Raw genomic sequence first — 10,734 nt, 5'->3', positions numbered from 1 at the left:
GGTGAACCATCGTGAACCGGTCCGCCATGGACATCTGACAAAGGCGTAGTCCGCCCAAACACACATAGAAGACGCGAGGGTCAACTCCAAAGAATTATATAAATATTAAAGCCAGATATATATATATGGGATAATAATTATTAGCCTCTCAGGCTTAGAGTTTAGGGATAAAATCCTAGGGTTGCATATATCACAATGAATATAAAGATAATAATAAGAATTAGCATGCCTCAAGTAGGATAAACAGGTACCAATCACACTCAGCAACTAAGTCAGCATGTATGTTGCATGAAATGCAATGCTGGGTAACAAAATGCATTCCGGAAGAAGGATGGACACCATCGAGTCAGCCCTAACACCGGCCAAAGTGGGACCATTCCGCTCGGGCGCCTCTTACACCACACAAAAGTAGTCAGATCAGCAGTGAACCCGTAGGTCTGCCATTCCGTCTGCTACTAAGGACCACCGTAGTGTCCTAAATATGGAAATCCGGGTCTTATGACCATTTTGGAATCCACCGAGGTCCGGTAATCCGCCGTGTATTAACCTCAAAATGAGTGCATGAATGCAAGTGATTAGCCAAACAACGTCTCCGACCTCACTCGACACGTCGTCACGTGTTCTAGCTAACTTATTGTCTCTAAAAAGCCTACCCTAAGGCAAACGTCGATTCTGCGACAAAATGAATTAATCAAAAGAAGAAGAATGTACTTTGGAACTCATGGTTCCCGGCTAAACTTTAGATAGCCAATCAACAAACTGCTCATCGAGCGAAAAGGTACCGAGTACTTGGAAACTTATAGTTCCCGGCTAAACTTTAGATAGCCAAACATTAAACTGCTCATCGAGCGAAAAAGTATAAGCATACTCGGAAACTTGTAAGTTTCCTCAAGACTTGGACTCGACGACACTTCTCATATTTCCCAAACTAATATTCAGGCTCTAAGCTCTTATCTAAGGGTATCATTATTGTTCAAAGGATTTAGAAATTGATTAATGTCTTATGAGTTTTCCGTGATAAAATAGTTTTCATTTTAATCTTATAATACTTCCTAAGAGTTTTTAGAGATCCCATAATCTCAAATAATTCCCTGAGAAGGTCTCGATCCATTAAAACATAACAAGGTCCGAACTTCGTTCGTCCTTTAAAACTCTCTCAAAATCTCATAAAATCCTCACTCCTCAGAATCTCATGTATAAGTGGAATAGCATAAATAAAACAGCTCAGTCAAAAGCATAAACAGCATATTCCAACACATCCTAAGTTAACCATGTAGCACATAGCATGTGAATCATTTAGCACACAATATCATGGCATCAAATACTCAACAAGTTCGGCCGAAGCCTCAGAAATCATTTCAGACATTTAGCAATTAGGTGCATAACACATAAATCAAGTCGAATTTCATCGACACCTAAAGCATTATCTAGTAATTCAGAGAGTAGCCCTCACTTGTAACTCCTCCAGCGTTTTCCTCACAACCTCCTTCACGTTCCTCGCCTTGATCTCCAGGAAACTCCTCAAAAGAACCTTAAGCCAAAATCACAGAAATCAACACATTGAGTCAGAAACTCAGCAAGCAATAAGTCCTAGGGTTACACGGTACATTACAAACTCTGTGGTACGACAATCTAACGCGTTAAGACAAGTTTTCGAAAAAGTCGGATTTCCTCCCCCCTTGGTATAGCTCTCGGCCACTTTCCTTAATTGGGAGGGTCGATTTTTCTTCGATCAAACTTGGTTCCTAGGTTAACATAAGCCGTAACTAAGACGGTTCTAAGCTCGGAAAAATTTTCGGATCGAAAACTGATATAGGGGCAGTTTGGTCATTATTTTTAGCTCAGAATTTCAAAATTGGATTTTTGAAAAACAAATTGGATGGGGACGTCCACAACGACGTTTATGACGACAAATCCTACTAGCACTAAGCCAAGTCGATAGATTAGAGCGTAAAGGTTGCGACTTTGCCGAAAAATGGGTATTTAGGGTAGAAATTGATCCCGGCGGCATTTCGTCGACATTTGACAAAATCTAATCCGCAGAACACGCTCAGGAGCATGCAGGGAAGAAGTTTAGACGCTGAAATCAGCTGATTTGAACAGTTTTTCAAAAACCTCAAAATTTTGAACTCAGAAAGTCGCAGGAGAAATGGACAGAAACGACGATTCGAAGGAGAGTATAGATTACCTACCTCGAGGTCTTCGATTAGTGACGATCGGTGAAGCAAACGGGCAAGAAACGACGAAGATCTGGATCTCTCTCTCTCTCTAGGAACTCGCGGTTTTGGGGGTGGGGAAAATGGGTTTTTTTGCAAAAAATCTAATTTTTCAAGCTATTTATAGGTTTTGGAAAAAACGGAAAAATGATTTTTTTGCGATTCCGATTTTTCCTGCGCGTTCCTCTGCGCATTCTAAGATAGGTTCTGGCGACAGAATTCCAGAACTCAAAACAGGATTCTTGGAATTAAACCAAAAGATCCAAAATCGGCATAAGTCGGTGTAAGTCGGTTTATCCCGAAAAACTACTTTTTGCAGTGATCGTCGGATGAGAAAACTTCCTTCTGAAGAAAGATTAGGAATGATGAGAGAAGTAGGAGAACGCGGGTGGAATCTTCATTTGAGTTTCCGGATAGAAAAAGTCTTCATCGTCTGTCGATCTTAGGTTTTTCGAACTATCAGGGATTCCGTTTCGGCAAACTTCCGAGAATTGGAATTTGACGTTCGTACTTTCCAGGATTTCGCATCGAAATGGTTGTTTAAGGACGGAAAAGAGAAGTTCTAACATTTCTCTGAGGATTTTTTGGAATTAGTTTCCATCGAGTCCTAAAGCGTAAATTAACTATTCACTAATACCTTCGACCTAGGATTAAGCGTATGTTAGTCGTGCTATAACTCTTTCGGTTTTTCGATACATTCTTGGACTTTTCCTGAACCTCTTTCCTTCCCAAATTTATCTTAATCAAATAACTCTTTTATTTTATTCACTTATCCAAAGCGTTAAAACTTGGGCCTTACAGTCGCAGGGGTATTTTGGTCAATATTTTTAGCTCGGAAACTCAAAATCAGAATTTCGAAAAACAAATTAGATGGGGTCGACACCAACGACGATTATGACGACTAATCCTACTAACGCTAAGCTCAGTCGAGAGTTTTAAGCCCAAAGGACGGAACTTTAGCAAAAAATGGGTATTTCCTACAGAAATGAATTCCGGCGGCATTTCGGCGACATTCGGCAAAATGTAATCCGCTAGAAGTACTTTTGGGTACGAAGAGAATATATTTAGACACTAAAATCAACCTATTTGGACAGTTTTACAAAAAGCTCAAAACTTGGAGCACAGAAAGACATAACGAAGAGCGACGGAATTTAAGATCAGAAGAAAGAAATAACATCAGTACCTTGAGGCCTACGCGTAGCAACGAACAGAGCAACGATCAGGCAAGAACCGGAAAAAAACTCTTCCTCCTTTCTCCCTCAAGCTCACCCACGGCCAACAAAGAAAATGAAAAGGATGGTGTGTTTTTTTTTAGTTTTTGAAGTCCTATTTATAGGAAATTGAAAACGTGAGAAAATGATTATTTCGCGATTCCGATTTTTCCTACTGATTCCAACGTATTTTAGACACGATATTCTTCCCGCTGAATCTTCTAATTCTTCAAAGAAATATCAGTATGATTTTTGGTTTTCGAGGCTTGTTTTTTAATGTTTACCGGCTTAAAATGCACTTTATGATTTTGACCTCGGATGCAGAAACTTCCTTCTGAAGAAAGATTTGGAACGTCGATTAGAGTGGGCGTGCGCGTGTGGAATCTTCGTTTGAAGCTCCGAATAGAAAAAGTCTTCATCGTAGGTTAATTTCAGGGTTTTGAACTATTAGTGATTCGGTTTCGGCAAACTTTCGAGTATTGGAATTTGACGTTCGTACATTCCAGGGTTTCGTATCGAAACGCTTGTTATGGAAAGGAATAAGAGAAAGTCTTATATTCCTCTTGAAGATTTTTGGAATTTATTCCCATAGTGTTCCAAGGGTGGAAGATCTTTGGAATTTATTCCTACAGTGTTCCAAGGGTGGAAGATCTTTTCCTAGGGTTCTTGTCCTAGGTTTAAGCGAATACTGATCGTGCTATAACTTTTATCGACCTTAATACAATCCTTAGCCTTTTACTGAACTTTCTTCTTCATAATATAAATCCAAACATTAAACGAAAGTCAGGTTCCCCTCACGTTGACACAAAATCCTATGCGTGAGTTGGAAATTAATTATTTATTTAATTCTAAAATCCAGGGTCTTACAATCACGTGGGACAATCACCACCACACCGCCACTTTATAACGCCTTAAAAGACGGGACAATCACGTGGGACAATCACCACCACACCGCCACTTTATAACGCCTTAAAAGACGGGACAATCACCACCACATTGCCACTTCAAGTTCAAGCCCTAAATGCCAAGTCAATCAACAACTCCCAAATCCAATAACCAAGTCATGTATCAACAATAACCATGTCATATCCACTAGAAAGCAGTAATGGCAGAAACCAGTAAACGGCCGAAGCCTCTTAGAAAACGGAGACACACGTCTCAATAAGTTTACTCAGCCGAAGCCTTCAGAAAACATTTGGCACAAGCCTCATAAACAATCAATATAAGCAAGCATACAACATTGCAAGCATAATAATCATAATCCAATGTCAATCAATATAAACATCTTCATCTCACACGCATGCAGTGCGATAAAAGCAGGCAGGACTCAAAGACGCGCTAAAACTGAGTTACCATTACCTTATCCAATTTTCTTCCTAAACTGCAACTCCAATCCTATCACATCTTTGTTTTCCGCGTCGGCTCGCTTCCTTCTATTCTTTAGCTTCGTCGCAAGGTGCTTTCGTCCTTCGTACCCTTCACAAGTTCACATACTAAACCTTAGCCTCTAAAGTCACATCTAAAGTTTCATAACAAACTTAGCCAATCTTTCTAGCTCACTTAGGCTAAATGCACAAACTTTATGTTTCAAGGACTAAAGTCCAAAGATAAAATATTTGTGAGTTTTAAAGAAAGGTCCTTAAAAAAACACATTTCGCAAACAACTCCTCAACTTTTAAATAATTCAACCCTAGTCCCTTGATAAGCACATAATCACGAAAAGGTCCTCACATAAAAGTAAGTTATTTTTCAACCCTCAATCTTTTATAAATTTATCAAACAAACCCCAAGACTTTTAAAACTCCGGTTTAACCCAAAACTTCTCAGCCTCTTGTGCTTTAATCCTAAAGTTTTCCCACAATAAACTTTTAGTCCATAAACTTAACTTATGATTTTCACTAAACAAAAACAAGTTTCAGAATTGATTTTCCAAACCCAAAACACATGTCATAGGCTCGGCCACATCTACATAACCATGTATAAATTTTCCTTTTTCCTAAAATCACTTCCAAAGCCATTTCTTTTACATTTAAAAATAAATAATCAAGGCTTAAATTAAAATCATTAAAATCTCAAAATCACTTAACTCAAAAAAACAACTTTTTAGAAAACTAATCGGTGAAATCCATAGATCCGGAGATGGGGAATAACATTTGTAAAAGCATTTTGGATGAAAGTCATTTTTGAAAAAGCATAACAAATCAAAACTCAAACTTTACCCATAAGAACATGATAAAAAAAGAGAAGAGGCTTTACCATAAAATTGGAAGATGAAGATGATGGTGGTTTGCTTCAAGAGAAAGAAATGGTGGTGTGGTGACTTGCTGCAAGAGAGGAAAGCAAGGTGGAAGCCATAGTTGTTTCATGGGGGTGGCTCACGAAAATAAAGAAGAAGATGATGTTGTTGGTGGCTGGTGATTGCACGTAATGGAGAAGAAGAAATCAGCATATATGGTGATGAAGTTGGCATGGAAGAAATGAAGAAAAAGGAATGGGTGCTGGTGGTGCACGTTGGAAAAGAAAATAATTAGAGAGAATAATGAAAAGAAATGGTACCCTGGCAACAAGAGAAAAGAAAGGAAGTAACATGAATAAGGAAATGAAATGGGTCTGCTGCAGCAAAAGAAAGAAAATGGAAAGAAAGGAGAATGGATGGGTGTGTCGAGTATGACAGTGGATGGGGGATAAGGATGGTGAGATATATATATATATAGAAATAGAGAAGAAGAAGAAGAAGAAAGATAATTATGAAGAGAAAGAAGGAAAAGTCAGAATTGAGCAAGACAGTCGACGAGAATGAGAGGGAGGAAATTTGATTGGTGGCAGCTTGACATGTGGGACGTGGAGGAGGGATATCCAAGGAAAAATGAGAAGATATTTACTAATCGGTACAAATTGATTTGGACACTGAATGATTTAGCTCATAGAGTTAAGAGAAAAATATAAGAGTGATATATTATTCTATCAAAAATTATGAGGAACTCTATGAAATGATAAAATATAAATTTAAATCACTTTGAGCAAAATAAAATGATTCATGCACCAAGAAATGAGTAGAAACAGAGCTAAAGAATAATTGCGAGACAATTAGAACAAATATGACGTCGTCATATTATGCGTTTAAGCTAAGTATGAATTATAGGAAAATGACAATAGTGATTATTATCATTTGAAGAGAAAATATTTTGGAAACGACCTGCTCCAAAATCTGACACAAAACTGATTAAGGAAATATTCTCCGGATGAGAAAACTCCATTCACGGAAAAGATTTATAGAGATGAAAGGATTAAAACAACGCGGACAAAAACTCCGAAAGGAGCTTCGAACACGGTTCAGGGTCTCGCAAGTCCCTGCGGAGATAAAGTCTAACTTTATCGGATTTCCGGAAAGCGAAACATATCGATCTTACAGTCAAAAGTTTTGTAATGGAACACTTGCCAAAAAACAACAGAATATAAACACTCAATTAAATTAATAAATCGAAAATAAATCAATAATCTAGTTATTTAATTCAGGGTCTTACACTCTAACATTACCGAATGGTGAGAAGTGTACAGATGACCAAATTTTTTAGCATGAAGTGGTGAAATTTTTCAAGGAATTGTTTTGCATGACGGATCAAGTTCAACCTTTTATTGTCAGTGAGTATGAGTGCCCTCAGATTGGGTTCAACCACTTGGGTCGCTTGACCGCAACAGTTACGAAAGAGGAGGTGTGGGACGAATTGGCATCCATGCAGCCATTTAAAGCACCAGGCCCGAAAGGATTTCAGGTGATTTTCTTCAAAACTTATTGACATATTGTAGGTGATAAGGTGTGGATGTTGGTGAGGGACGCGTTTGCTACAGGGACGTTTGATCCGGTGGTGTCAGAAACTCTTGTGGCACTTATTCCTAAGGTGGATGTCCTTGCAACTTTTCGGGAGTTGAGGCCGATCAGCTTGTGTAACGTGATTTATAAGGTAATTACTAAGGTGCTTGGTCGGCGGCTTCGGCATGTATGCAGGAGATAGTTGGACCGCTGCAAAGTAGCTTTATTCCAGGGAGGGGTACCACAGACAACGCCATTATTCTTCAAGAGATTGTGCATTTTATGAACCAGAAGCGGAAGAATAATAAGAATGTTGTCTTCAAGCTTGATCTAGAGAAGGCTTACGATCGAGTGGACTGGCATTTTTTGCACGCTACTTTGAATGCTTTTGGTTTCCCTAGTTCCATAAATGCTTTGATTATGCACTGCGTTTCGTCGGCTTCTCTTTCCATTCTCTGGAATGGGATTCGCTTACCGTCCTTTAGATCTTCAAGGGGACTCCAGCAAGGGGACCCTCTCTCTCTGTATTTATTCGTTCTGTGTATGGAGCGACTTGCTCACATGATCCAACATGAAGTGAGTCGTAATAATTGGAAGCCAGATGCAATTTCTCAAGGGGGGCCAACCATTTCACATTTGTTTTTTGCCGATGATGTGTTATTATTCACTAAGGCAGAAGTAGACCAGGTGAGGGTGGTTCATGGTGTCTTGGAGAGATTTTGTCGAGCTTCTGGTTTGAGAGTTAATGTGGCAAAGTCGAAGGCGATGGCTTCGCTTCATGTGTCGGAAGGGCTCAAGGAGAGAATTGTAGTTGTCACGTCCATTCCATTCACTGCCAATCTTGGGAAGTATTTAGGATTCCCTATTATTTATGGAAGGGTCAAGAAGGAGGATTATACTTTTATTGTGGAAAGAATAACACGGAGGCTTGCGGCTTGGAAGGGGAAGTTATTGAACGAACCGGGAAGGGTAACTCTTGTTCGTTCTGTCATATCTGCAATTCTTGTATATGTTATGCAATTGAATTGGCTCCCTCAAGCTATTTGTGACCAGATTGATGCCATTGCTAGACGGTTCATTTGGGGTAGCGAGACCAGGCGGGGTGTCTCTCTTGTTGTATGGGAGAAAATTGCGAAACCAAGGCGGCATGGTGGTTTAGGCATCCGGTGTGCGCGTTTAAATAATGTTGCGCTTCTTGGCAAGCATCTGTGGAGTTTGCTTCATGAGCAAGATAAATTCTGGGTGCAGATTGTGAGATCTAGATATAATGTTGATAGAGATATATTGACGTGCCAGAGCTCTGCAGGTTCGCCTTTTTGGAGATCGGTTTTGCGGGCTAGGGCTATTCTAGCTGATGGATATGTGTTTCGACTTGGATGTGGGTCTTCTTCGTTCTGGTATTCTAATTGGTCGCCCTTGGGTTTGCTTTGTAATTTGGTCCCTTTTGTAAGCATTCATGACACCCAGCTTTCTGTTAAAGACGTTTTTGCTTCCAGCTCCTGCAATTTCTCCTTGCTGTACACTATGCTTCCCGACCAAGTTATTCAAACCCTTTCTTACATTCAGGTTATGCTTGATGATGGAACCCCAGACTGCTTTGTATGGCAGCATCAACTTGAAGGTCAATATAGTGCTCATGGGGGATATGACTGGCTCCTCTCGCGGCAACCCAATGGTCCTTTGACCAGCTGGACGTGGGTGTGGAAGTTGCCGGTGCCGGATAATATTCGTTTTTGTGTCTGGCAAGCAGTTCATGATTCCGTTCCTACTCGTGCTCTCCTTCATCATCGCTCTTTAATTGATTCAGCGGTGTGCCTTGGTTGCGGTAAAACGGTTGAAACTTTCTTCCATTGTGTGCGGGATTGCACAACTGCGAGACAGGTATGGCACTTGTCCGCGTTGGTTACTCCTCAGCAGTTTTTTACGCTACATACTGTCAAGGAGTCGGGGCATTTGTTCACTGGCTTTGGTTTAACGATGGTGCTCGTGTTTGCCTGGACGATTTGGAAACATCGTTGTAAGCTTGTTTTTGCGGGGAGCAGATGGAGGCAGCACCTATAGTTCGAGATGCTTGGGGACAACTCACTGTCATTGGAAAAGTCTACGCAAACAGTGGGGTATCTCCCCCACAACGTTGGGTCAGTTGGCGGGCAACTCAGGCTGGTTTCGTGTCCCTCAACGTTGATGGAAGTTCCATAGGAAATCCAGGCCAAGCTGGGTGTGGTGGCCTTATTTGTGCAGCTGATGGCTTTGTGGTTATGTGGATTTGCGAGTGGTATTGGTATTGCTGATTCCCTCAAAGCTGAATTATTAGCAATTTTGCGCGGGCTAGAGCTGTGTTGGCAGCTTGGATACAGGAGGGTTGAGCTGTCGTCTGATTCCCAAACTGCTATGGGTCTTCTCGCGCATGCGCATCCTGTGTTTCATCACTACTCGTCAGTGCTTGGCCGGATCAAAGATTTGCTTCAGCGTGAGTGGGAGGTTCATCGGTTCCATTTGCTCCGGGAAGGGAATGCTCCGGCCGATTACTTGGCTAAGCTAGGAGCCACGACAGCTATGGGCATGGAGGTTTGGACTACTCCGCCTACAGGCATTAGTGCTCTTTTACTGGCTGATGCAATGGGTACAGAGTTCTTGAGGCTGTAGTTTTTTGGTTCTTTGTCTTTATTTACCAAAAAAAATGAACTAATAACATATTGTTCTTAAGTTCGTTTATGTTATTCAATGAAGTGGTAGGAGCTGGGGGACATATGGGTTGGGCAGGGGGAGGTCCAGGGATTGATTCCTGGCGGGTGCAATTTATCTTTTCGATGTACCAAAAAAAATGTTATTCAATGAAGTGAATTAACGATTTGAACACTAGGGTTTTCAGTTTAACTTGCAACTCTAAGAGATCATCTAAGTTCATTTCTTGTCAGGATCATCTTCCTCCATGCCCCATCCATGTTAACCTTGCAAATCTTCATCCATCCTCTTCTTCTAAGTTCAAATTGTATTTTTTTTTATTAATTTATATCATTTTAGGTACCACACCTTAATCTGTCTTAAGGTACCACAACAACCATCTTAAAAAAATTGTTAAAAGAAATTACAATAAGTCAAAAACGTTAAAAAGGACCTTGAAATAAGTTTTGAAAATTCAATGAGAAACATGGAAAAAGCTATATTGGTTAAAATGTTTATTCAGCTCTTTACATTTAACGCCGACGTGACTTCTTTCAGGATTTATTCAAATTGGTTTCAAAAGTTTTTCCGAAGTAATACGAAACAAAACAATGCATTCATGCTGTTTAAATTTTGAATAATGAATCATTAAAGTAGTTTTTGTTATGAATAAATAGTACGTTATTGAACAATTAAATAAAGAGAGGAGAAGTTAGACATGAGAGATAGAGAAATAGTCTGATGTGGATGCTCTGGTAAGTGCAGCCTCCCTTGTATTTATAATATTAGGTTAAGAATGTGTGGGGGGGGGGAGGGCTTGGTGAGCTAAGGG

General features: G+C 40.1%; 1 protein-coding gene across 1 annotated transcript; it reads left to right on the top strand.

The window, feature by feature from the left end:
- The first annotated feature begins 7,427 nt into the window (after positions 1 to 7,427).
- On the top strand, positions 7,428 to 9,884 carry LOC130735982 (uncharacterized). Its single transcript, XM_057587847.1, has 3 exons — positions 7,428 to 9,119; positions 9,281 to 9,376; positions 9,480 to 9,884. Exons 1-3 carry the CDS (start codon positions 7,428 to 7,430, stop codon positions 9,882 to 9,884), a joined length of 2,193 nt encoding a protein of 730 aa, XP_057443830.1.
- The last annotated feature ends 850 nt before the right edge of the window (positions 9,885 to 10,734 follow it).

The sequence above is a fragment of the Lotus japonicus genome, chromosome 1, assembly GCF_012489685.1.
Source record: "Lotus japonicus ecotype B-129 chromosome 1, LjGifu_v1.2".
In the NCBI taxonomy this organism is placed as follows: Eukaryota; Viridiplantae; Streptophyta; class Magnoliopsida; order Fabales; family Fabaceae; genus Lotus; species Lotus japonicus.
This window is presented reverse-complemented; position numbering and strand designations above follow the sequence as displayed.